Consider the following 26,761-nt stretch of genomic DNA (forward strand, 5'->3'; position numbering starts at 1 on the left):
GGGGCAGCTGCTATCTTTGAGACAGAAAGATGCAGGACAGCATTTCATATGTAACCATGGGAATGTTTTTGCTGTTTTTAGAATGCAGAACCCAGGTTGGGGGGTGCCTGGGAGGTGGGGTAAGAAGAGCTTCCGTTTGTCCCATAGATTGCACAGTAGGGGCGGTTGTGCCAGGGGCAGCTGCTGACGAGTTTGCGACAACCAGCCCATCTGGTGCCTGGGTGCTCACTCAAGAGGGGCTGTCATCTGGGATCCCAGGCCCCTGGGTCCCTCGTCCCTGGCCAGTCCCCTCTGACTGAGGCCTCCCCTCTGCCCTTCGCCAGGGCCCATTCTTAACCCTACCCATGGATCATTTCAAGAACCCTCTGTTTACTGTGCAGCACCCAGGCAAAACATGCTCCACGAATCCAACTTGTATATTTGGCAGATTAAACTTGACATTATCATAATCCTTGTTCGTGAGCCGTTGGTGGGCCCCGTGCTGGGCTGTTTTCACCCAGAAGGGCACAGTGTCACTCTCAGGCAGGCCTGTCCTGCAAGGTTCAGGTGGCACCAAGCATAGGAATGGGGTACAGGGACTGGACCCTGGGCATCTCAGCTGGGAGAGACCCCCTCTGCTCCTTAACCAAGTAGGGACCTTAGGCCAGAGTGGCCAGGGACCCGTCCAAGATCCACAGCAGGCCAGCCAGGAGCAGCAGCTCGCCTTCCTGTCCTGTCCTTAGGTGCCCTGTGGTGGTAACAGCCTCAGGATTTCAGCGCTGAGAGGAAGTGTCCTGATACTAAGCATGACTGCCAGGCATTACCTCCTTCAATCCTTTCCACCCTGTATGGTGGAGATGGCAGTGGGGAAACTGAGGCTTAGCACAATCACATGGGCTGCCTGCAGACTCAAGCACAGTGAAGGGTAACCACAGCTCCTATCCTGCCCCTGCACCCCGCCATGAGGCGCACTCCACCTCATGAACAGCATCCTTTGCACACAGTCCTGAGAGGTCAGGGACTGGGTGCCAAGCAGGGAGTTTGGCCCGAGGCCAGGGACTTAGTGGCAGAGATGAAGTCAAGCCCCTGACTCCCAGTGACCGCTACCACACCCCCTGGGCTTGACCATGTTGGAGGTCGACAGCCCCAGGAGGGAGTGATAGCACAGCTGCCAGCATCTGCAGCTCACCCTGGCCTGCCGAATACCCCTCTGACCCTGGCTCTGAGGAGCAGGCATTACCTCAAAGGTTTTGCCAAACCTGGAGAAGGTCATGCAGCTGCTGCTGCCCAGGTTCAGGTCTGCACCATGGAAATGAGGTTCTGTGATAAGATGGAGGAAAGTGCATGAAGGTGGTGGCTGTTGGTAAGGTTCACTGACAAAGCACCCTGTTGTTGGGTCCAGGGGCCGCCAGCCAGCAGAACTGGGGCCACGTGGGGCGGTAATGAGGTGTCTTGTAACATGCTGGAAGTAGGAGGTCCACGTGAAGGGCTGCCGTGAAGAGGCTGTGTTTGGCACCGGCCAGCAAGGCTTCCTCTGTGCCCAGAACAGTCCTGGTCTTGTTTGACCTTGGGGCGAGGACAGAGGCAAGGACTTCCTTGGTGTCTGCAGGCCTCCGAGTGTGGTTCTGCAGATCTCACTGCCTACCTGGGTGGTGTGCCAACAAGAGTTGCTCAAAGTGTTTCCCTCCTGGCTCAGCTGGAGACCCGGGCTCACTGAGTGTGTTTCGGCAGATGTCCCTCCAGTGGAGCTTGGTTGTCCGACCCGAGTTTGGATCCTGGCTTTGCCACTTTCTGCCTGTGAGACTGGGTAAGTAACTTCTTCTCTGGCATTCAGTTTTCTTTATAATGGGGATAACAAGGCCTCCTTCCTGAGGAAGGACATGCTGACTTGTGTGTGTTAGGACTCCTCCCACTGTGTCTACCATTCACCCAAGTCATCCCAGTTCTTCCTTGTCCCTCGTCCCCTGCATCCTATCAGTCCCCAGGGCCTGTGCTATTTCCACCCGCCCCCCCCCCCCCCGGTCCGTCTCACACCCGCACAACCAGCAGCCTCCTCATGGGCCTCCAGTCTGGCCTCTAGATGCAAACCTAGCTATGTCTCTCCAGCTTTAGTGGCCTGACTTCCCATGATGCCAAGGGCTGCCAGGAACTGGTCCCTGGGGACCTTCCCAGCCTCGCCTTCTGCCTCATCCCTGTCCTGCACTCTATCAGTCCTACAGCTACTAGAAGGTGCCAGACTCTTACCCACAGCCCTTTGTGCAAGCTATTGCCTGAAACCCTCCCTCGGCGCCAACCCCTCCTTTTCTTGGGACACTGGGTTGTCCTCATCTGCCTCCCCCACCAGCCTTGGAACTAAAGCTCAAAGTCTAGCAACTGTGTCCCCTCAACTGTCTCATCACCATCCAGCAGGGCCTGGCACAGAGAAGGCCCAGCTAGCCCAGCCAGCGGTCCTAGTGGCCACTGGCCATGTGTGCAACATGGAGCAGAGGTCCGAGGTCCCCCCCTTTCCTGGTGGGACTTCCTGCCTACCACAGGAGCCTTGGCCACCCTTGGAGGAGCCTGACCCCACCCCACAGTGCCATGTAATACCTTTGCTTCGTGGGAAGCAGATGACTGAGCCTGTCAATTTTAAGCCAAGACTTATGTCTGTAATGAGGGAGTACAGTTGATGTCTGAGGCCCCTGCAGCCAAACAAGCGCCTGCTTGCTGCTCATATTTCTCTGAGAGCAGGGAAACCTGTTCCTTAGGGTCTATGCTGGTTGGATGTTCTGGGGCCACATTTTCAGCCCTGACCTTAGCCATAAACCAGTACAGGCCCGTCTTGCAAGAAGAGATGGGGTGCAGGGCCTGGCAACAGTCACATCAGTTCTAGGACCAGAAACCTGGGGAGCCATCCCAGAGCCTCACTTGGCAGAGGGCTGGCACAGGAGGGGATGATCTTGGCATTGCATTTAGTAAAAAATAAGGGGAGCTGTGTGGCCTGTCTCCTGGGGTCTTAGAATTTCTATCTCATTGTGGTTTTAAAGAGAATCAATAGGGTCTCTTCCAACAGAGGAGGCTATTGTGAGGAACAGGCCCTAGATCAATGGGGGAGAAGACACATTTAGATACCATTTGTCCCAAAAATGGTTCACTATTAGGAGATCTATTGATGTAATTCATTTCCTAGTTAGACTAAAAGAGAAAAATCATGATTATATAAATAGCTAACTAAAAAGCAGGTGATTAAACAATTAGAAATACCCTCTGAATAAAACAGGAATAGGAAAAAAATCATCCTAAAAAGTGATGAGCATTCAGCAGAAACCAACTGCAAACATCAAATAGAGAAATAATAAAATATCCATTGAAGCCCAGAACCAGCCTGGAATATGCAACCATTTGTCTAGAACTCTGACTACTGAATGAGTGACAGGAAAGACACCTGGTCCTGGCAGCCCCCAGGCTGGACTGTAGGGGGGAAGGCCCTTGGGTTTAAGGGTCGATCTTGCTGGCAAGCAAAAATAAGCTACCTATGCCTGTGCGAAAACTAACCTCTCCTTCCAAACACACAGGCGAGCATGTCTACAATTGCATTTTTATTACCTCCATATTTTGAAGCAGTTCATGACCAGTAGAGTGCTTTGGGGACATTTTTTTACAAGAAATGAAACCATTTCTTTAAGAAAAAGGCACGTGTTCCCTCAATAGGTAAGAAAAGCTTCCCACCCCCTTCCCCCTCCCCTCTTGAGGGAGCAGCCCCTGTGGGAACCCAAACTGGTACCCTAGAAACATTCAGCAAAGCGACCTCAGCCTCCCTGACCCCCACCCTGAGCAGCTGGGATGAGCGCAACATACTCCTCACAGGTCATTTGATCTTGAGGTCTCTCAAGGCTGATTCAAGGCTCTGGAAGGAGATGAGCAGAACAGACAGGCTGGTTCTCAGCTGTCCTGCAGACACCCCCTCCGCAGGGACCTGGCCCACACCCACCCCAGCCCCAGCCTGGCAGAGGACAGAGACCTGGGCTTTGGGGTCCCGCAGGCCTGGGTTTGAATCCCAGCCCTAAAGGGAGGTGCCCCAGAGGGTGCAGAATCCCAGATGTCAAGGGTCTGCCCTGCGCATCCCGACACAGTGCCTTTCCCTCTCAGGAATGAAGGATGGGACATCTGGGGGCCTGGCGGGAGCCAGGGTGGGGCAAGCCTCACCTTCACATCCCAGATGCTCATGCCGCCATCCATGCCCGTAGTGCAGAACTGAGAGCACTTGGCCTTTCCCCCGCTGAGCACCGAGATCTGGCTGCAAAGAGCATGAGGGTTTTCCAGATCCCAGCCTGTGCCCATGCAGGACACAGCCCACCCTGCCCTCCAGGAGGTCCCAAACTTCTGGTGGAGCTGACTCCCGTGAGAAGTGCTCAGATGGGGTGTACCCATGCAGGGAGAGCTTGGGAGCGGGCGTGACAAAGGATCACAGAGGACGGGGCTCATGAGTCTGTGTTAGGGATGAACAGTTCTATGGGAGGTGCAGAGGGCAGCCCAGGCAAATGGAACAGGACACACAATGGAACAGGCCTGGGCACGGCGTGAGGACACGTGTGTCTGGGGAGTGTACAGAGTGACAGTAGTGTAGCAGGACGGGAAAAAAGAAGCAAAAGATGGGGCTGGGCGGACACAGGGCTAGTTCTGAAGAGCCTTGAAAGTCAGGCAACAGTGTCTAGTCTGAAAACATTGGACAGGCGGCCACAGAAGGGTTTAAGCGGCTGAGGGGCTCGGTCGGAAAGTCTTGCCACACTTCGCCCTCTGATTCGCCGCGGGGTGGACACCTGTGGCTGGCAGGATTGCGGAGTTTTGGAAGGACTCTCGCTCCCTCGTCCCACCGCAGTTCCTAAAGGACGCTGCAGCAGGACTCTCAGTTCCGCGCCTACCCTCCAGCCCGCTTCAACTATGGCCCCGCCCATAAGGAGCCGGCTGGTCACTGCCTGCCCACCCAGAGAAACGCAGGCCCCACCCCTGCGACCCTCCCGCATAGCCATGTCCTAAAAATACAGAGTGAGGCTGACTGCTCTGCCCCCGGCTGGTGCTATCTTTGTGCAACCTAAAGAGATTGACCTGTTTCCTAAGGCAGGGCCCCCTCTTTGATGCTGCACGGCGGTGAGGGCGTAAGCGGGGTCAGACCCGCCCCTGCCCCCTTCGGGCCCCACCTCCCCCAGGCCCTGCCTACCGTCCGGCTCCGCCCCCAGCCTCACCTGATACTATCCTGGGCCGGCCCCGCCCCTCTGGGCCCCGCCTACCATCCAGCCCCGCCCCCGCCCTCATTGATGCAGCTCGTGTGCAAGGAGTCCAGGCCGGCCCCGCCCCTTGCAGGCCCCGCCTACCATCCAGCCCCATCCCCGCCCTCACAGACGCTACTCGGGCCGCGAGTCCAAGCCGGCCCTGCCCCCTAGGCCCCGCCCACGACCCAGCCCCGCCCCCGCCCTCACAGACGCTGCTCTAGTGAAGGGAGTCCACGCCGGCCCCGCCCCCTAGGCCCCGCCTACGACCCAGCCCCGCCCCGCCCTCACAGACGCTGCTCTAGTGACAGGAGTCCACGCCGGCCCCGCCCCCTAGGCCCCGCCTACGACCCAGCCCCGCCCCGCCCTCACAGACGCTGCTCTAGTGCAGGGAGTCCACGCCGGCCCCGACCCCGCCCTCACAGACGCTGAGTCCAGGCCGGCCCCGCGCCCTGCAGGCCTCGCCCCCGGGCCCCGTCCTCACCTGACGCTGTTCTTGTGCAGTGAGTCCACGCCGGCGCCCGAGGCCGCACCGCCCTCCGAGCTCGCTTTTCTGTCGAGGTTCTGGAAGCGCTCGCGGGCCGTCAAGCCGCGCTGCGAGCTTTGCTTGGGCACGTCCAGCCGCCCCCCGAAGCTCAGCGTCCCCGCGGCACCGTCGTAGGTAAATAGCACCGGGAAGCAGTCGTGGCCCTGCGGCGGGGCGGGGTGCCATTGGAGCGCCGGCCGAGGGCAGGCACAGCGCCCCCATTTTCCACAGGGGAAACTGAGGCCGGAGGCAAGGCGCAACGCCAACAGGCGTCTGGCCACGAGTCTAGCGCCCCGGAGGCCGGATGTGGGACCTGGGTGGAGCTACCAGGAAGCCGATGCCAGCTCCAGGCTGTGGCCACAGCCGGCCGACCCCAGGTATATTCAGTCGGGTCCAGATGGTGGGGGTGAGCATCTAGGGGTGGCCCCTCCCCCAGCAAGGCCCCCATCTGGTTGAGAAAGCTTATCTGGGACTCCCCTGGGAGCCCAGGGCCTTCTGTCCTGCCCAGCTGGTTACACCTGCTCCGGGAGAGAACCCACAGCTGGACGCTTCTCTAGCCAATGCTGGCCTGATCCCCCTCCAAAACCCCCATTATGTTTGCTGAGGAGTGAAAGGGCCTTGACAGATAGATGGGCCAGAGGTGAGAGGGAGAGTAGTGCCCTTCTAGACACATGAGAGAACTGCACGGGCCCCCACACACCCACTCTGAGTTAGGTGTGGCCGTGTCATTTGCAGTGGCCAATAAAATGGAAGCAGAAACATGAGAATCCAGGGCAGGATCCTCCACCGCCCCCTTGGCCCTCCACGGTGGTCGAGGAGCATGTTGGAGATGAAGCCTCCATCTGCAGTGAGCAGAGCCCCCTCACAACACCCATGCTGGACATGAAAAGGGATGGAGAAATAAATATTCACTGCAACTGGGGACGTTTTTGTTACTGCAGCATAACTCAATCTATTCTGACCAATACAGATACATGGATGGATGGGAGGAAGGAAGGAAGGAAGAAAAGGACAGAGGCAGACAAGTGGAGAACTGCCTGCGCATCTTGGGGTTCTGGGAGACCTGGGCTAACTGGCCACTGCTCCCCTCCCCGTCGCCCCCACCCCGCTCCCTCCTTACCGCCGCCACCAGACTGTTGTCTGTGATGAAGGTCAGGGCCAGCAGCGGCAGCGTTTCAGAGGCCAGAGTTGCGACGCTGAGGGAGACAGAGATGTCAGTCACACCGGCCCCCCTGCTCTGTGCCTTGGTTGCCCCCTACTTGGGTGGCCTATACTCACGCCATCTTCTTCTCGGCATCGGCCAGGCACAAGGTGCTGTCGTGGCTGACCCAGGCCACGCGGCTGCCGCTGGCTGAAAAGCAGACGCCGTGCACCCAGCCGCAGCTACTGCTGGACTCGAACATCAGCTCCCCGAAGGGCATCTTGGAGCCCCATGGGGTGGGTGCCGGCCGCTCCTCCACCTCCTTGATGTAGGCTGAGAAGATCCTGCCGGGAGAGGCCAAAGAAAAAGGGTGACCGGGGGTCTGGGAGGGGCCTGAAAAGGGACTCCCTCTGCCATACTGGCCTGGTGAGGTCAGAGCACCCGGCTAGGAGCTCGTAGGGACCACAGCCAGCTTGGCATGACCTGTGCCTTCATGCTCAGACAAGTCTGAGCCTCAGTGCCCTCTTCATGCAATGGAGCGGGGCCGGGAGGTCAGCCAGCTCCCACCCACCACCAAAACCTCATCAGGACGTCATCCTCTCCAGGCCCCAGGCTCCAAAGGGGCCTCCGTGCCTGCTGCAGCCTCGATTCCCAGGTGGAGATTCAGAGACCCAGGCCGTCTGCCTGGACCTAGGAGCCAGAAGCCTTGGGATACTCGGGGGTGCTGGGCCCAGAAGTAAAAAAACAGCCAATGGCAACTGCAGACTCTACATTCCACGCCTTAAGATAATGAGGCGAGGTCTGTCCCAGCTTATCGTCATTCATACCTCAATGTGAACAAGTACACCCATCCATTTTCCTTCAGACAGAAGCCAGGAAACTGAAGGGGTTGGGGGGGTTTCTAATGAGGCAGGACAGGAGGGCCTAGGAAAGAAATCTTCTGACATTAAGAGGTGGCAAGGGATGTGTCCTACTAGTCTCTCCATGGCCTGGAGACAGGACCCAGCGATGATCCTCCAAAGAACAAAACCTCACAGACGCTCGACCAGGCCCCAGGTCAGCCCGCTGGCAGCAGAGCTGGAGCTGGTCTGAAAGGCGAGTTTGGGGCTCCCAGGACAGGGCTCCCCTCCACCCTCCCACCCGTGCTCCTATGCTGACATCAGGGCCCCGCCCCTCACCGGCACTTGAAGTCGCAGGAGCCAGCAGCCAGGAGCACGTTGTTGGGGTGCCAGTCCAGGCTGAGGACGGTGGAGCGGATGGGCTTCTTGATGTGCTTGCACACCCACCTGGACACGGCAGTCAGACAGGTGTGGGGAGAGAGGGGCAGACAGGCGGGCACCCACCGACCTCAGCGCCCAGGGCCTCAGTGCCCCAGGGCCTCCAGGCTCCCACCGGGCCCTGCAGATTGCTGAGGTCCCGTGGGCCCATCAGGGTCCTGGTTCAGGCCAGTGATGTGCTGGGTTTCTACCCCTGTAGATGTGGTACATAAACCTCACAACAACCCTGAGGCAGGCTCAGCGAGGACTCACACAGCTGCCAACTGGCCGGGATGGGATTTGAACTCGGGCCTACCAGACTCCAGCCTGAGCTCCTGCCTGGCCTCTGTCCTCGGGGGAGAAGATTACAATATGGCTGGGAGCTGGTGAGTGGGCCTGGGAGTGAGACAGGCTGGGTGCCTTGGGCAAGTGACTTTGCCTCAGGGCCTTGCTTTGCTTATCTGTGAAGTGGGGACAACAGACGCCCTGTCCAGGGGGCTGTGGGGGAGTCAATGCCAACATGTGTGCAGGGTGGTCTGTGCCCTATTACTGAGATGGGGCTGTGCAGAGAGCCCCTCACCTCACCCATGACGTCCAGAGAGGACACGCTTCCCCAGGGTCATGTGAACAGGGGCCTGTCACCCCATCCGGGCTTTCTGAGACACTCTAGTCCCACCACCTGTTGGTCTGCAGCCCTGGGTCCCTCCCAGCCCACTCTGGCCCCACCCAGGCACCCACCAGTCATTTTCCTGCTCGAAATAGCAGATGGAGATGACCCTGGAACCGCTGCCCACAGCGAACTTGTTCTCATTGGGGGCCCAGCGCACGCAGCGAGCAGCCCGGTTGATCCGCAGGATGACGAGTGTGGGCTTCCACGTCTGACCCTTCAGCGTCCACACATAGGCGTTGCGGTCTGTGCCGCAGGTCACGATGCGGTTACTCTCAGGGGCCCAGTCGATGCCTGTGGGGTGGAGAGGAGACACTAGGCTGAAGCCATCCAAGCAGAGGTGGCTCTATAGTGTCCCTGTAAGAGGAGCTTAGGGGCCATAATCCGGATAAAAGCTGCTCCAGGAGGTGCTACTAGAGGGATGTTACAGCTGTCCAAACTATCACCAAACATGCCGGAAGGCCAAGCCAAGAGACAGAAAAGAAATGGGTCACTGGTAATGCTGAGCTGCTGGATCAAGCCTTTCCTGAAGCCCAAAAACTTCTGAGTTTTTTAGTAACGTGAATGAACATAATCCCTTTATAACTTAAGCCAGTTTGAATCAGGGTTGTGTTACTTGTAACCCAAACTATCCTGCTTGACACAATGAGTGAGTGGATGGCCCTAGCCGGCCCTGCCCTGTCCCCCTGCCTCCTTTCAGGAGGGTTGTCCCAGCCACCTGACTCACCTGTCACCTGCCCGTTGTGCTCCTTGAGCTCATGCACCTTGACCCACTTGGCCCCGCTCTTCTCATAGATGTGCACCTCATGGTTGTTGGGGCAGATGGCGATCTCTGCAGGAGAGAAGGGCAGGGTGAGGGGAGAGGGAGGAGGCGTGCGTGCCTGGGTCCCCCCTTCTCTCACGACTCCCCTCTACCAGGGATGCCCTTCCCCAGCCACCTAGGCAACACCTCCATCTTCATGACTTGGGCGCCTCCTCTGCCTCAGAGGGCCCCCCACTGCTGGGCCCCCTTGTGACACCACCTCAGGGAATGGCCACCCCTCGGCTGCACCCCCCACCCCGGACGCCCCCACAGCAGTCTCGTGACCTCTAGGAGCTCTCCCTGTCCCCTGCTACTGCCCTCTGCTCCCAACTCCAGCCACGGTCTCCTTGCTGCTCCTGATGACACGCGCTCTCCCACCTCGGAGCTCTGCACCTGGCCCTCCCTGGCCTCCTCTGGGTCTCTGTGCAGATGTCACCTCCTCCGAAGGCCTGCCCTGGCCGCCTCTTCTAACTCGCGCCTCTGCCTCCACCGCTTTCCCCTGGCCTGCCTTTATCTTCGTAGCTCATTTCACTACCTGCCATGGCAGGTGCCTCGTCATTTCTTGGCCCTCCCCCAGCCTGTGTCCTTTTTTTTTTTTTTTTGTGAGGAAGAGCGGCCCTGAGCTAACATCTGCCAACCCTCCTCTTTTTGCTGAGGAAGACTGGCCCTGGGCTAACATCCGTGCCCATCTTCCTCCACTTTATATGGGACGCCGCCACAGCATGGCCTGACAAGCGGTGCGTCGGTGCGCGCCCGGGATCCGAACCGGCGAACCCCAGGCCACTGCAGTGGAGCACGCACACTTAACCGCTTGTGCTACCGGGCCGGCCCCAGCAGCCTGTGTCCTTGAGGGCAGGCCCCGCTGTCACACCCGCCTGGCACCCGGGACAGGGCAGGCTGTGCTCCCACCTCCACCCCACCCGCCCGGCTCCATCCCCTCCTTGACACTCAGGGCCACCAGGGGTGAAGGGGGACAGCAGCCCTCACGGACAGAGCCCACGGTCAGGGGGCTGCTTAGCGCCCACATGCTGCGGGGGCCAGGCACACACGTGCTCCAGGGGGCGGACACCCACATGTGCTGGGGGGGCACACACGCACTCCGGGGAGACACCCACGTGTGCTCTGGGGGGGCACTCACGCGTGCGGTCCTTGTTCCAGGCGTGGCAGCTGATGGGCTCCACCAGGAAGCTGTGGTAGGCCATGGCCACTCTGCTCCTGTTCCCAGGATAGGGAGGGACCCGAGTCAGCCGTGCCCGTGCCCCAGACCAGGCCCTGGCCAACCTCGAGCAGGGCAGCAGAGCCCCTCTGGCCTCCCGACTCTGGCCTGGCGCATTGCTTCCCTCCTGGAGCCTCAGTTTCCCTCCTCACAAAGTGGCAGCTCTCATGGGATGTCTCTGAGGCTCCAGGGAACAAAGACGAAGTGGGGGGCACTACCGTGAGTGGGGTGTGCTGGACCCTGCACCAGACAGGCCAGTGCTCGGCATCTGTGCCTCGGTTTCCTCCCAGGAGAGCTCCCCCAGAAGGACGGGTGCAGAGGAAAGGAAACCATCCCATAAACCAAGAGCCGTGCCAGCCCTCCAAGCCCAGAGCCCTGGTCTTCCCTCACCCTCCTCGGGGGGGCGGGTCTGCAGGGGCCTGTGGGTGGGGACACAGGCCCACACAGACATCCCGTTCTCATCCAGAAAACCCATTTGCTGCTCCTGTGGCCAGAAGGAGGGGCAAGACTCGGCAAGAGTGGGTGGTGGGGTGTTCGGGGTCCTAGGGTGGCTGGGCTGTGCAGGTGAAGGAGGGCACGGAGGGCAGCTGGGTGCCGGAGGAGGGAGGGCTGGGCCCACCTGACGGTGCTGCCCACTGGGCCTGAGGAGGGGCGGGGTGCAAACCACTGTGAGTCACGGGCAGCCTCCCTTCGCCCTCACCCCTCCCCACCAGCTCTGCTCATTTCTGCCCCACGCCCGGGACTGGCCAGCAATTCCCATTTCAGGCCACTCCCTTCCTCCCTGGCTGTGACAGCCCTGCTGGTGGCCCCTCTGCCTGTTCTTAGTGCCAAGCTTGCTGCCCTCCGCCAGTCTCTGTGCCTGGAGCACACCCGGCCTTTGCACATGCTGTTCCCTCTGCAGGGAAAGCCGCTTCCTCTTTGAGCCTGATGCGCCTTCCAGGCCAGTTCTGTCCACATTTCACGGCCGCATGCCCTTCTCCCAGATGCCCACCCTTGTTCTATTGGGCAAAGCCCTACTCATCCGTAAAGACCCAAAGTGAACGTCACTTCCTCAAACCCATTCTCTCCTCACCTCCCCCACTCAGCTTCCCAGAGTCGCAGGGGCCTGTGGGTGGAACCCAGCAGCACTGCTTGCCAGCTGTGTGACCCCAGGCACGTCGCTCGCCCTCTCTGAACCTCAGTTTCCACATGTGCAAAATGGGAACAGGAATCCTACCCCCAAAGGGGTTAAGAAGGTGAATAAGACAATTTGCCACGCCTGGCAGATAGTAGGTGTCCCTGAAAGGGCAGCTCTTAGTCCGCAGAGGACGGGGCAGCATGTGTTCAGGAGGCAGCCTCCACAGCTGGACCAGGGGCTGAGCCCGGGGCACACAGGCCTGAGGCCTTCACACTGGCTGTTCCCTCAGCCTTCGAAGCTCTCCCCCCAGATGCCCACGTGGCTCTTGCCCTCGCCGCTGCCATTCCAGTCTGTGCTCCGAGCCACCACCACCGATCTGAAACTGCAGCCGCCTTCCCCGGCCCGGCCCTGCCCAGTCCCTGTTGAAGTCTCTCCACAGGTCGTCATTACTGGGCACAGAGGACACTGCACTCGTTTATCGTGCCCGCTGTCTTCCTTCCCCGCTGGACTGTGACAAGCTTGATGGAGGCTGACATTGCTGACCATCCTGTCCACATGTCTGTCCCCGGAGCCTAAACGCTTGGGTAGCAGGTGCTCGGTAAGTATTTGATGAACACATTGTTTACTGTTAGTGCCCAGCAGAGTAAGCTCTCTAATAAAATTTTTTTTTAAATAATACCATCACGTGACATTTCCAGAATGCACCTTGCTTGCCAGCTCTCAGTACTCTATGTATTCTTGACTTCAATGCTCAGATGCCACAGTCCCAGATGACAGACAGGGAGGCTGAGGCTCAGAGAGGGGAAGCCTCCTGCCCAGAGTCACACAGCCCCCAGACGGGTGTCACCAGGAACTTGGCTGCCCCACCAGACTAGCAGGTTGCGCCCCGCGGCCTGGACTGCAGGAAGGCCGCTCCTCGGCTGGGGGCCTGAGCCCTGAACGCCCTGGGAAGCTGGTGGGTGCCCAGCCGGCCCCTCAGAAGAAGGGCTGCCTGTTCAGGCTGAGCTCACCCGCACAGCTGGTGGGGGGCCCTGCTGGAACACTGGGGTCTTCCCCTCCCTCAGCAGGGTCTCTACCAAGGCGCCTCTGGGAGGAAGAGCATTGAGTCTGAGCTCATGCACGAGGTGGGCACGAGCTGCAGTGTAGCCTGTCGCACAGCAGAGGAAGCCAGGGCTCAGTGACCGGCCTGCCTGAGGTCGCACCACAAATCCCGCGGGGCCTGGCTTCCTGCCCACCCAGCTCAGTGCCTGGTGGGCTCTGCCCGTCCTGCCCACGCCCTGCTCACCCCAGATGCACACCACTGCTGACATTTCACAGCAGGAAGGCCTGGAAAGCTCCAGGGGCAGCCTCGCACACACACACACGTGCGCACACACACACGTGCACGTACAGGGCAAGGATCGCCTCTGTTCCCCAGCCTAGAGCAGGGCACCAAGCGGGTCCTCAGTCAACATTTGCCGAGAAAGAGAAAGTGGACACGCGCGCAGCCTGGGCACAGCCACACACACTCATGCGTGTTCAGCCTCGCACACACACAAGCACACGACTCCCCTACACTCATGTGTTCAGCCTCACACACACAAGCACACCACTCCCACGTGCTCATGCGTGTTCAGCCTCGCACACACACACAAGCACCCTGCTCCCACATGCACGTGTGTTCAGCCTTGCACATGCGCTGCTCCCCCATGCACAGGCATGTTCAGCCTTGCACGCACACAAGCACACTGCTCCACGTGCAAACGCCTGTGCAGCCTTGCACGCACACACCAGCACACTGCTCCCACCGTGCTGCCTCCCCAACCTCCCTCTCCTTATAAGGCCTCACTGTGCGAGGCAAAGTCCAGGAAGTGGCTCCTCAGAGGCGTCGGCAGGTCAGCAGGCCTGAGGGGATTTCCCCAAGCGCTTCCAGTGCATCTGGGCTGGGCAGCACTGGTGTCCAGCGTGGCTGGGGCAGCGGGTCATCAGTGGCCACATCCCAGAGAACAAGACTCAGGAGTGGGCACACCAGGCCTGTCTGACTGCTAAGCTGGGCTAATCTGCCCACTCCCATTTTCCCGGGTCACCAGCGGGGCAGGGGCAGAGCCATAGCCAGAGGCCCACTTCCAACCCCTAGCTGGGCTCCTGTTGGCCCCTGGCCTCCTGCTGAGGCCAACCACACCCCCTTTCAGCCCCAGGCGGCCCAGAAGGAAGAAGGCCTGCAGCTGCAGCCCAGGGGGTCCCTCTTGGGCCCAGAGCTGGTCAGCAGAACCCACTGTCCCAGCTCCAACTGTCACAGACTCGCCATGTGGCCAGGCGTCCCTGCCCCTTCCGGGGTCTTGGTGAGAGCGTCCAGACGTGCGGGCCAGGCTGTAAAAGCCTGTTGAGCGTGACGATCTAGAGGTCCGCTGTGAAGACGGAGAGGTTGGGTCTGCCGAGGACAGCAGCCCCATACTAGCAAATAACGCAGCTGGAGGGCTTGGGGAGCCCTGACCGCTGTTTCCTGGAACCCAAAGCTTCTCAAGTGGGAGAGGGAGCAGCTGGTAAAGATGGCCACAGGCGCACTGGGCCAGGCAGGGGAGGGAGGTTCAGACCACACCTGTCAGCCAATCACACTGTAGCATGAATTCAGACAGAAATACTTCCTGGTACACCGAACCTTAAAGTGGGAAGGCGTATGCGTGAAGGGAGTGGGAGAGAGGAAGATGCATTTCCCCTTTTTCATAAATTTTTTATAGCTTCTGCAAAGCAACTGAAAGCAGCAGGGCCTCAGCACCAACGCCCAGCCCCCACACGTTACAGATGAGGAAGTGGGAGCCCAGCGAGGGAAGTGGCTTCTCCAGGCCCCTGGCCTCAGGGCTGCAGCCTCCTAGCTGGGGAATCCGGGGATAGTTCTGGGTAGTCAGACCCAGGAAGAGCCTTCACACTGAGCCACCCTGCCACCAAAGTTCCCAGGAAAACCTCTCCCCTACCCAGGGGGAGGGGAGTGCCCACCCTACCAGCCAGCCACCCCGCTGAGGAAAATGCAACTAGGGCTGCTCTGCCCCAGTGTGTTGACAACACAATGCCTCAGCCCTGGCTCTGGGTGGAGAGAGGGGCAGGACAAGGCCTCCGGGACACCCACCCACTTGTCACCACGGTCCTGTGAGCCAGCACCATGGGCCCATTTGACTGCTGAGGACAGAGAGGAGGGGGCCCTGGGGATCATGTTAGGATCATGCTCTGTGCCCCCATAACCCGGAAACAGAGTGAGACTGGGGGAGGGGAGGGGCCAAATCCCGACAGACTCCCCTGCTGGCTCCAAGCCACCCCCCACCAGCCTGGAGCCAGGATCTCTCTGTGCTCCCAGGAGCACTTCCCTGGCGTCAGGCACACAGTGGGTGCTTGGAATGAATGGACCAGGACCGCTTGGGGCTGGGGTGCAAGGGGACAGAGAAGGGCAGCATGATGGCTGGGAGGGGGTTTGGGTTTCCATCTGGGAGTGCCATAGACCATGCACTGGGATGTGGATGTCAGCTCCATGGGGGCAAGGGTGTTTGTTTTGTTCACTGAAGCATCCCCAGCACCAATCAGAGGGCCTGGCACACAGTAGGCAATCAAGTAATAGTTCTGGAATGATGCTGAACGAATGAATCACATCCTTTTTGCTGGGTCTGTCTTAGGAATACGCAGGATTGCTTCAGTGACGCATGTATGCAATTTGTAAATATCTCCCGGGGAGTATGTGCACCAATTTTTTTCCCTGATAGGGTCAATGATTAGAAAACCTGCAATCTAGAGGGTCCTCTCTGAGGATTCGAGGAGAATACAGCTCCCCTCCTCAGCAAAGCAAGCCAGGCGAGGCCTTGGGCTGCCCCGCCAAGGGCCTCAGACCTCAGTGCTCCTTCTTACAGTGCCGGGTTCAAGTTCTGGCTCTCTCCATACTGGCCGGGCGCCCTTGGCCACCACTTCCCTCACATCTCCATCCAGAAAAGGCTGGAGTTGGACAGGGCACTGGCTGTAGGTTTGTTCTTGCTTTGAAAGAAGCTCTGCCAGTGTTCTCTGAACGCAGAGGCTTGGCTGAATTTGAGGCTAAACCAGGCAGGAGCAGCCTGGAGCAAGGATCTCTGGCTCTACAGACACTCAGGGAAGTCCCCACCCAGCTCAGAGGCTGAGCCAGCAAGCCAGTCTGCACGCGTGCTAAGCAGTTACTCAACTTCCTGTTGTGTGCAGAGCAGCCCTTGCCACCCCAAACAGACCAGCCAATCCTCCTCCCCAACTCTGCTCTTAAAGGCTTACAAAACAGGCAAAGTCAAGTCAAGAGACATAAATGAAAACAATCCCAAGGCACCATAAAGCACCAGTGAAAGTAATCCAAACAAAACAACACCCAAAAACATAAAACTCAATGCTGGCAGGGCTGTGGAGAAATTCTCATTTGTTGCTAATTTGTGCAGCCTTTCTGAAGAGCAATGTGATAACTCTCAATTCAACAACTGGGTAGGAACAAGCAGAACAGAATAACACGAACAGGAACTTAAAAACTGTTAACACTCTTTGGTTGCATAAATTCATTTCGGTGCTAAGAGCCACTTTTTTTTTTTTAAAAAACAAACATGTTCATAATAACTGTTTATAGTGGTGACAGGGTGGAAAAATCCAGATGACAACAAATATGGAAAAAGTAACTAGTGACATTAACATGCTGGGATACTATTTAACTATTAGAAAAGACCTATGTGGATTATATACAAATCCATATGTAATGAACTAACCCTACTGGCATTTTAAATGCCTAGGATTTACCCAGGACTTGGACATTCTCTCTTTTCCCTGCTAAAGCAAACCTAGGAAGTTTTTTGCTTTGTGTTTTTTTCAACCTTCATTTGTACAGACGGAAAGTGAGACTCAGACAAAAGCCAAGATTTGCTCAAAGTCACACAGCTCCTAAATGGCACAGCTTGGATTCTGACCCGAAATACGGGAGTTTAGGTTCACCTGGGCACTTTGTTAAATGAGGGCAGGCCTTACAATGACAGCGACAACACTAATAGCACACACTCACAGTGTGTGCCTGGCACACTGCCAAGTGTCTTACATTACCACATTTAAGCCTCACAACTTGAAAGGTCCCCATTTTCCAGATAAGGAAAGTTGAGGCCCAGAGAGGTTAGGTGGCTTGCTAAGGTCATCAGCTGGTGGAGGAAGAAGCTGGCGCTCTTACCTAGGGCCCTGAGACCTGAAGGGCGATGGGTGTTCTTAACCACGAGGGAGCACCGCCCGCCAGGCGGGAGGAGCCCGGGGACAGCCTCCAGCCCGGCGTCCCGCACCGCACCAGGCTCGCTCCCGGGGCTCCCGCCGGTGGTGGGTGTACGACTGTCCCCGCCCCAGCCCTGGACAGGCCGGCTGCTCTCCTGCGCCGCAGGCGAGGGAGGGGCCGCTCGGGGCCAGCGCCCGGGAGCTCAGAAGCGCCCGTCCCGGGGCCCCCGGCCGCCCCCTCCCTGCACGGACCCCTCGGACCCGGCCCGGGGCGGGAGGCGGGCGGGGGGAGGGGAGGGGGGAGGCGGTGGCCGCGGAGGGAGGGCGGGGGCGCCAGCTCATTTCCCGGCTGGAGAACCCGGAAGGCTGGAGGGTGGGGAAGTGACTGGGTGTGGGGCTTTCGCGGCCCGAAATAACGGGGGACACCGGCCGCGGGGCAGAGTCGGGATGTGAGGGCCGGAGAGGGGACAGGGAGAGGGGCCGGGGGTGGGGGCCGCCTCGAGGGCGCCGGGACCCCTGCGCGTCCCTCGCCCGGAGGCCACCGCCCACCCTCGGCGCGGCCGCCACCTGCGCCCACTGGTCCCCGCACCTCCAGGCGACGCCCCGTGCCCCCACCCCCATATCTCCTGGCAGCCCCCGCGCACTCGCCACCTGCATGCGACCCTCTCACCGCCAGGCACCCCCTCACCCCCGCCTCCCCCTCCGTCCCCCCAGCTCCAGGCGCCCCCTCCCGCGCCCCTTCACATCCCCGCATCCCCCCGCGCCCCCTCACCTCGGGGCGCCCCGGCCGCGGACTCTGGGCAGTCGACGCGCCGAACCGGCTCTGGGCCCCGCGCGGCGCCGCAGCCACTTCCTCGTGGGCGGGGGGCGGGGCCTCCCAGCCAGGCCCCCGGGGACCGGGGCGGGGACCAGGGGCAGCGGTCGGGAGACCCAAGGCCCCGCCCACCCCTCCGGGTTTGCGGGCTGCACAGACCCAAGGCGCGCAGAAATCGTCCACGACCACTCCGCACTACTTTATGGACGGGGAAACTGAGGCTCAGAGAGGGGTGCACAGCCTGAGCAGCAGCTGGGCGGGGACCGGGAGCCTGGCAGGGCGCGTGTCCACCCCCCACCCCCCACCGAGAGTGGACAGCGCCGGACGGGAGGGCGGTGTCGTCTGAGCCGGACCGCGGGGACGGCGGACTCTGCGCTCATACGCTGGCGACTGAGCAACTTAGCGAACCTCTGCAGGCCTCGGACCCCGGCCGCGCGGGAACCATCTCTTCGTTCGCAAACTGATACCCGCCAGGCGCTAAAAGTGCAAACCCGGTGCAGGCAGTAAGGCGTGGCCAAGGCAGCCCGCCCCGCCCGCCCCGCCCTGGATCCTCACTACAAAACCAGGATGCTGGCCCGGCCAGGCATGCACGCTGGCCGCCCCGCTGATTCTGGCTGGCCCAGCACGTTCTCTCAGTGCTGCCTTCTCGGCCCTCTACTCCACCGCGGTCACCTTCACTCCTTTAAGTTACCTGGCTGCTTGCAGCCACTTGAATTTGGGTCTTGGGCCAGGTGGCCGCGGGTGTCTTTCCATCCCTACCCTCTGCCTCATCAATGGAGATGTGGCCAAGTGGCCTGGCAGATGGAGGAGACCCTGGTGAAAACCCTGCACCCTCTCAATTCATCAGGCCCCTCTCCCTAGGAGGCCAGGACTTCTGATGATGATGGAGGGGAAAGAAGCCCCTCTGGGTGAGGTGCGTGAATCTGAACAGGGAAGTGTAACAGCCACAAAGGAAGCCAGACGACAAGGTTAGAGCGCAGATGGAGAGAATCCCAGAGAAATGACCAGAGCCCAGGTCAACCTCTGACCAGTCAGCCTGAGCACAATCTGCCTCCAGAGGTTTCGGATACGTGTGCTAAGGAACCTACTTTACTTTTGAAGCTGGTTCGAGTTGAGTTTTTCTGTTAGTCTCAGTAAAGCATCCTGACCAATGTGCTCACCTGGGGACTCGCTTTTCTCGGTGAAAACTGAAGTGAAGCAAGTTGATTGATGAAAAGACGATGCAGAAGCTTAGGGCGAGCAAACTCTTTTACTGTTTGCTCTGCTTTCCCCTGAGCCTAGAGCAGCGCGTGTGGCATATAGCAAGCCCTCAGTGTGCATCTGTTGAATGAATGAGTGAGTGAATGAATGAATGGTGGTGGTAGAACATGTACCCAACCCTGGCTCTGCCACTTAACCCCGCAGTATAACTTCAGGCAAGTCCTTCGTCCTGCGTGCCTCAGTTTCCGCAGCTGTAAAGCGAGGCTGACTCATAACAAGCGCTGCCCGCCCCCCCTCACAGGCCTGCGGTCATTATGGGAAGACCCAATGGATGGAAAGCACACCTTAGACCGGGAAGCCATGGGGGATGTTCTTTGAAATGGCTCCCTTGGGGGACAAAGTTTTTAAACCTTAAGTGAAACAACTCCTTGGGTGAGGGGAGCTTGGGGGTGGAAGAATTTCTTTTGGAGTGCTGAGAACAACTTGGAGAGCTTTGTTGCTTCCTGGAATCTGCCTCCCCTGGTGCCCTGGGATGAAGATGCTACACTCCCCCTTCTTTCCGCCTTCTCAGGTTTCCAAGAAATGCAGCCACACACCCAGGCAGACTCTGCAGGGCTGGCTGACCTGGAGGAGGGCAGTCAGTAGTAGTCAGGGGGCTGGTCGCGTCTCCAGGTCACGAGGTTCTTTCCAGCTTTCTGCTCCTTCCTCCTCACTGCACTGCCTTACTGCCTCCTGGTCACAAGATGGCAGCCAAACTCCAGGCATCTGGCCTAGGAAGTGGTGCACTGGCCAAGGCAGCAGGAGACCAGGGAGGAAAGCTTCATCTTCTTCTGTCTCAGCATGTTCCCACCAAGAACGGGGACCATGGGTCTCTCTCCCTGGGATCAAGGGATTGCCACCTGATCCCTGTGAGCAGGAGGGAAGAGGGGAAACCCTTGGGCCTCCTTCCCTGGGCCACACATATTTGTAAGGTGGCCAAAGCCCGGGAAGGGGTCCACCATAGCTGAGGCCAGGAACTTGTGTCCTGCTCCAGGAGGCAGTCTTCTGATGGGGGCAGTGTTCTGAGGCACACCCCGTTCCAAGCCACATGGCTTTATGTGTCAGTTCACTGAGAAATTCAGGTCTACAACGAAACCCCATAGGGTACTGTCAGAGGGGTCCCCTCCCATCAGTTCCAATGACATCTCTCTGCTCCCAAGCTTGGGCAAACTGAACTGGGCTTGGTCACTACGCACCTCCACTCCCTGCCCTCCCCCAGTAGGGAGGAGACTTAGCGGTTAGCGCTGGGGCTCTGGAGAGACTGCCACGGTTCCAACGGAGGCTGTCACTTCCCTCTCTGGACTTGAGTTTTGTCATCTTTAAAATGTGGCAAAGTTCCAACACTATAGAGTTGTTGTGAGTAGCTGAGGCCTATCAATTGCTCACCAGGGTGCCTGGCGGTTAGCTGTTCTCACGGTAACGTATCCAAGGCAGGGCTAAAGCACCCCTCCTCATGAGCCCCCTCAGGTGACTGACTTTACGTTAGTGGCTTTCAAACTTTTGATCACAACTCACAGTGATATGTCTACTGCGACCTAGTACACATCCCCACATATATCTGAAACATAAGCATCTTGAAACAACACTTACTACAGGCAATGCAAAATCTGTTCTTTTCTCTTCTGTGTCATTTTCAAATTGACTTTTACAACCATTAACGGGGTCTGACCCTCAATTTGAAAAACTCTGCTCTAGACTATACTTCCCCTCCTTTCTGAACTGACCTAGTGTGTTAGTTTCCTATCACTGCGGTAGCAACTTACTACAAACAGGGTGGCTTATTCTCTTACGGTTCTGGAGGTCAGAAGCCCACAGTCAGTCTCAGCGGGCAGGGTGGTGTTCCTTCTGGAAGCTCCGGGGAAACTTGTTTGCTTGCCTTTTCCAGCTTTTAGCACACCTGCATTCCTTGGCTCCGGGGCCTTGTGACACTCCAACCTGTTATGTCACATCCCTCACTCTCCTACCTCCCTCTTACAAGGATCCTTGTGACAATACTGGGCTCACCTGGACAACCTAGAGTACTCCCCATCTCAAGATCTTTGACTTAATCACATCTGCAAAGTTCACAGGTTCTGGGGATTACGACATGGACATCTTTGGGGGGCATTACTCTATCTACCACATCTAGTATTTGAATTATACACACACACATAACTTAAATAACATAACCTTATAATGTCCGTACTGATCTGTACTGACCAGTCCACATGGGGACTACCTGGGCCACCCTGGGCCTTCACATCACCACCTCCAGGGTTGGGCACACATGGGAACTAGACCACTTGTGTGGTGATTGTTGGGCCAAACTGAAAAGTCCTGCCTAAGCAATTAATCTGGGTTCTGAGGCTGACCCGTTTTCTAGCATAATATTCTGGAAAGAACTACTGAAGTTTTTTTGGTTACCAACATACTTCATACACTTCTTCCCACCTGAGCCCACTGTTATTAAGGGTCTCCGGGGACTACTATACGGCCAGTGTCAAGCCTGAAAGCAAACCTCGGCTTTCATGAGTATCTAAGAGGAATTACTAATCCTGTATCATGCCCATTTTACAGGTGAGGAGACTGAGGCACAGAGATGTTAACTATATCACTCAAGGTCACACAACTTGGCAGAACTATAATCTGACACCAAAGCATCGAATCAAAGGGCTTTGACCAGTGTGTCGTGGCATAGTCAGGGTCACTGAGAACCCCTCCAAATTGGCAGTCACTGTGCACCCAGGCCTTACCTGAGTCTCAAAGGTAGGGCGAGAGGAGGAGGGAGCTTCGGCAATCTCACAGGCCCCAGCACTGCAGCACAGCACTGAGGGTTCCTGGGTGCCATGACCGGGATGGGCACTCTTCCATGAGTGAGAAATGGCCCAAGTTAAAACAAGAAAAAAGACAACTGTGACTATTAAGTCCTTGGAGGGAAAGTTAGTAAATTTTGTTTTTTGTTGCTGTTGTTTCTTTCATGGAATACATTGTTTCTCTAAAAACCTCTGGGCTTGCTGGCCAAACCATGTGATTTATTGAAACTAAAAAGAAACCTTTACCTTTAGCTAATTCCTGGTTTGGGGCTGGCTTTCGTCTGTCCTCTGTGACCACAGCCTTGCTGATGCACTGGTGCAGACATATATGCACAAAGCAGCTCCTGCCAGTGGGGCGCAGCGAGGATGCTATAGCAACAGGGGAGAGGCAGGCCTGCCACGCTGGCACCCCAGGTGCTGGGATTCACTCCTGGAGGGAAGTAAGGCTTCCCATGTGTCACCAAAAGGGCAAAATTACTCTTGAGGATATCATGACATCCTTTGAGAAGCACTGTTACCAGTGTCCTAAAACTAGAGTTGTGATCCAATCACTACTCTCCTTCTCCTGGGCCAGTGAGGTCAAGACACGGCCACGGGCTCAAGGCTACTAACTCTGTACCGACTTACTCTGCTATTCAGTGGTATTTGCACCTGGCAAGATTCTCAGCCCTAGGACGTCAAACTTCATGTCTAATTATGATGAAAATAACTTAGTTTGGGCACAATAATCTCTCAACCAAAATGATAACTTGTCCTTTTCTCATCCCACTGCACACTCCCCTGCAGCACGCACTTGCAGGTGCACGACGGGCAGCGGCTGCCCCGCTGTGGGCACAGGGCACAGAGGCCAGACCTCGGGGTCTCAGAGCAGGTTCCCATTCACACTTGGCTGCTCAGTGGCAGTGGGTGTCTCTGCTGCCTCACGTGCAATATAGGGACAGCGCACCTACTTTGCAGAAGCACTGCAATGCTAAAAGACGGCACTCAATAAATGGTTCTTTTGGTTGAAGATTGTATAGATGGCTCAATTTAAGAAACTTAACAATCTAAGATTTTACCCTAAAAACTAACTAGTCTAACAAAGAATTTACCCATATTTTTCTACTAAAAATGGAAACAGTATAAGGAAACAAAATCAAAATCACATTCAGTATTTTTATTTAATTTTTTAGTAGACAATTTACATACCTCCCCACCCTTTCCTTTAAGTTAGTGTGACAATTTTCCATAATAAACTACTTAAAGAGAAGCTTTGGTCAAGAATGGAATGAAATAGCAAAAACAAAAGACAAAAAAAACCCAAATCATTGCTGCTTTTAAAAAACCAACACTTTCACCAATTATATTCAAACAAAAACACACATTATTTGCACGATATGTGTCTTCAGTGTTTCCTTGCGGCTGGCTCTCCTCACCATCATGCAAACGGCGGGGCTGCAGTCAGCGCGGTTTGTCAGTTTGCCACGCTGGATCCAGGAGGCTCACTCAGCTTCACATTATCCGAAGGCCCTGGATAGAAGACTCTAAGGTCTTGCAAATGGCAGGAAGAATACTGATCATTACTGAGGACTGTTCACCCTGGTGTTTTCCCCACGGCACTACACTACTCCCCCTTCTCGGCTGAGGCGCAGGCCCCCGCAACCCCTAAATCCGTCCCTACCCCACCTCTGAGACAGGTCTCCCCAGCTCTGCCCTGCAGACTCCCCAGGGCTGGGCTCCCCCTTCTGGCCCTTCCAGACTGTGTGCTCCCTGGTCACCGTCGCCCCAGCCCACAGGCACTGGGTACACTCCTCCGTGTTCTTTGGGCATGTACCTCCTATCTGTGCCACTAGTCCTTAGTGATGGGGGCCATCTGTGTGCATTTCCCCTGCCTCTTCACCATGCTCTAGACACCCTAATGGCAGGCACTCCTATGTTTCGTAGGCCACACAGCAGCCAGCCTCGTGCACAACATACAGCAGGTCCTCCAAGGTGGAGGGATTAAAGAGAAAACTGCACGGGGACTTCCTGGCTTACACAAGGACAAAAGGAGAGAAAAGGACTCAGCCTGAGGGATAAAAGACTAAAGGGCGGAGCTGTAACTGCCCAGGTGGTGCTAATCACACAGGACACAAAGCATGTGAAGGTAAAAGTAGGGGGAGACTTTCAGAGGAAGACAGTTTGTTTCTCCAGAGTATTCTGGAGGCTCTTCTATACTATGTATTTGACCCAAGGAGGGGGAAAAAAGCAAACATCATGGAAATGCACAGGCCGTGGCAACATTCTGTAAATGTTGACCTGTTTTGGAGGTTAACAAGCAGGAGAAGGGAAATGCACAGAGCTGCACACAGCAGCCATCCTCTCTCCCTCAGCCCTGCTCCTCCTCCCTGGTTCCTTATCTCACCCACCATCTGCCAATCCCCAAGCGGAGTGTGCAGAGTCTCCTGGAAGTCTCTCACTGTCACAATGCCCTTCCAGCTGGTCCCTAAATCTCTCTCTAGTCCAGAACCTCCTGGCCACACCCCCTGCCACAGCTGGAGCTCATATCCTCGTCGCTCTTCACTGGACTCAATAGCCTCTGCCTGGAGCCCACGGCTGCCCAGCCCACCCACACCTTACAGCCTGGTGCTTTTCTACTCCAGTTCTGGAACAGCTTCTAGTTGTCTGCAGACAAAGCCCAGCTTCCTCTCCCTGACCATGCCACAGCTCTTTTCTCTAGCTGCATCTCACGCTTCTGTAGGACCCACACCATAGCCTAAACCACTGGCAATGCCTCAAATGCAGTGTGAGCTCTCCAAGCTCCAGGCCTGGTCTGCACATGCTGCTCGTGCAGCTAAGAATGCTTGCCCCCACCCACCCCATGCTCCCTGAAATCCCAGTGCATCTGGAGATGCAGCTCAGCTACAATCTCTCTCTCTCGAAGTGCTGACAATCCACGCACGCCCCAAATTCCTCAACGCAAAAACAGAGGCACTGGTTCTCTTCTGGAGCTCCACCGAATCCCCCCTGCCCTTCTCTCCACCACCAGACAAGCTCCTCAAGGCCTCCTCCACCTCAGCATCCTCAGTGTCTCGCACCATGCCCGGCACCCAGCAGGCACTCAGTGAATGTTTATTAGATTCATCAGTGTAAACCACAACAATATATCTCTGTAGTTAAACAGACTGGTGCCCAACACAAGGCCCGCTACAAAAACAGCACTCAGTTTTTCCTCAGTGAATAAATGGACACCTAAAAGTATGTATCCCATCTCACTGACAGTGTGCTTTCTTCCCGCTAATAACTTTTAGGTTTTAAAGAGAACTTCAGTCTAACGGCCTACATCTCTCATGTGCACTGGATTTGACATTTTGTTTCAAGAAATGAGAAACATTCCCAAAGGAAAAGTTTAACACAAACAAGATTTGTTCTGAAAGATAGAAAATACCTTGAAATCCCAAATTGTCATGGCTCCATCGATGCCAGTAGTGCAAAATTTGCGACAATCCTGCTTGTCCACCTCATAAATAGACACTTGACTGAAAAAAAGCAAAAACAGAGAGACTGTAAGGTATGCGGTAGAAGTGAGCCCCAACCTTCCTGACTAATTAATGGCATTTTAAGGAAATGAATTGTCTATCAACTCTTTTTTTTTTTTTGAGGAAGATTGGCCCTGAGCTAACATCTGTTGCCAATCTTCCTCTTTTTCTTTTTTCTCCCCAAAGCCCCAGTACATAGTTGTACATCCTAGTTGTAGGTCCTTCTAGTTCTTCTATGTTGGATGCCGCCTCAGCATGGCTTGATGAGTGGTGAGCAGGTCCGTGCCCAGGATCTGAACCCGCAAACTCTGGGCTGCTGAAGCGGAACGTGTGAACTTAACCGCTATGCCACTGGGCGAGCCCCACCTATCAATTCTACAATATTAAGTTGTCCATCAATATTAGGCTGCAGCACTCTGACTCAAAAAATATTCAAATGCATCTTATTACCAGATGTCCAGAAACGAAAAGATAGGAAAGAGGGGAAAGTTAAGAACCCACATTAATTAGAGTGACATGGAGAAGCAGGAGAATCCAGGCCACACAGCATGCAAATTGCCAGGATGCAGGGTGTGGGCAGGACCACAGCAATGACTGAAATGGAAACAATTCTTAAAAAAAAACTAGAGACATGATGAAGCATGACTGAAATCCAATTGGCTCCAAATAAAAACTCCCAAATCACCCTCCAAGACAGCCAGGGCACATAAGCCAAGAGCTCGCCTTGTATTTGAAATTAATCATCATAAATGTTAGCAACATTCAGATACACCAGAAGATTCCAAACAAGCAAAACAGAGGAACAGACTAATGAAACAACTTGTCTTAGCCTAATTATCTGAAAAACTTTCAAGAAAATCAATTCCATAGCTCAGACAATATTTTTCTTTCTCCTCCAAAATGTCTAGAACATTCCCTCTAGGGAAGGGGACAGCAAACTATGGCACACACTGCTTGTTTTTATACAGCCTGTGAGCCAAAAATGGCTTTTACAATTTTAAATGGTTGGAAAAAAATTAAAAGACTATTATTTCATGATGTGAAAATAAGGTGATATTCAAATTTCGGCGTCAATAAAGTTTTACTGAAACACATCCACACTCAGCTATTTGCGTATTGTCCACGGCTGCTTACATGGCACACGGCAGAGTTGTGTAGCTGTGATGGAGACTGTATCGCCCCTCAGAGCCTAAAATATTTCCTCTTTGGCCTGCTGCTGACCCTGCTCCAGGGCAAAGAGGATTTACATCTA

At 56.3% G+C, this 26,761-nt stretch overlaps 2 protein-coding genes and 1 long non-coding RNA gene across 3 annotated transcripts in view; 1 reads left to right on the forward strand and 2 right to left on the reverse strand.

Annotated features, from left to right (window-relative positions):
• LOC131422224 (uncharacterized) lies at positions 1-3,617 on the forward strand. The gene is made up of 2 exons (XR_009224050.1): positions 1-1,786; positions 3,534-3,617. It is a non-coding gene; the product is annotated as an uncharacterized LOC131422224 (long non-coding RNA).
• Positions 3,543-18,034, reverse strand: ARPC1B (actin related protein 2/3 complex subunit 1B). Its single transcript, XM_058569254.1, has 10 exons — positions 17,940-18,034; positions 10,756-10,832; positions 9,543-9,647; positions 8,887-9,109; positions 8,071-8,178; positions 7,030-7,236; positions 6,872-6,947; positions 5,710-5,915; positions 4,165-4,255; positions 3,543-3,865 (listed from the first exon to the last, which is right to left on the reverse strand). The coding sequence occupies exons 2-10, from the start codon at positions 10,817-10,819 to the stop codon at positions 3,827-3,829; spliced, it is 1,119 nt and encodes a 372-aa protein (XP_058425237.1). The 5' UTR covers positions 10,820-10,832; positions 17,940-18,034; the 3' UTR covers positions 3,543-3,826.
• Positions 18,035-23,153: 5,119 nt separating this feature from the next.
• The window catches only part of ARPC1A (actin related protein 2/3 complex subunit 1A), a 28,807-nt gene continuing 25,199 nt past the window's right edge, over positions 23,154-26,761 (reverse strand). The window contains exons 9-10 of the mRNA XM_058569259.1: positions 25,419-25,509; positions 23,154-23,542 (exon numbers count right to left, since the gene is read on the reverse strand). Coding sequence (XP_058425242.1) covers positions 23,504-23,542; positions 25,419-25,509 — 130 coding nt within the window. The 3' untranslated portion in view covers positions 23,154-23,503. The remainder of the gene's footprint in view (positions 23,543-25,418; positions 25,510-26,761) is intronic.

This window comes from Diceros bicornis, chromosome 26, assembly GCF_020826845.1.
Source record: "Diceros bicornis minor isolate mBicDic1 chromosome 26, mDicBic1.mat.cur, whole genome shotgun sequence".
Lineage (NCBI taxonomy): Eukaryota > Metazoa > Chordata > Mammalia > Perissodactyla > Rhinocerotidae > Diceros > Diceros bicornis.

Bases quoted from the DNA above. Each gene is read 5' to 3' on its own strand.
- ARPC1B (XM_058569254.1), bottom strand. From the start codon at position 10,819: ATGGCCTACCACAGCTTCCTGGTGGAGCCCATCAGCTGCCACGCCTGG. The intron at 9,110-9,542 runs GTGAGTCAGGTG...TCCACCCCACAG, and splicing joins GCACAACGGGCAGGTGACAG to GCATCGACTGGGCCCCTGAG. The intron at 8,179-8,886 runs GTGGGTGCCTGG...TGCCGTGTCCAG, and splicing joins TTCGAGCAGGAAAATGACTG to GTGGGTGTGCAAGCACATCA.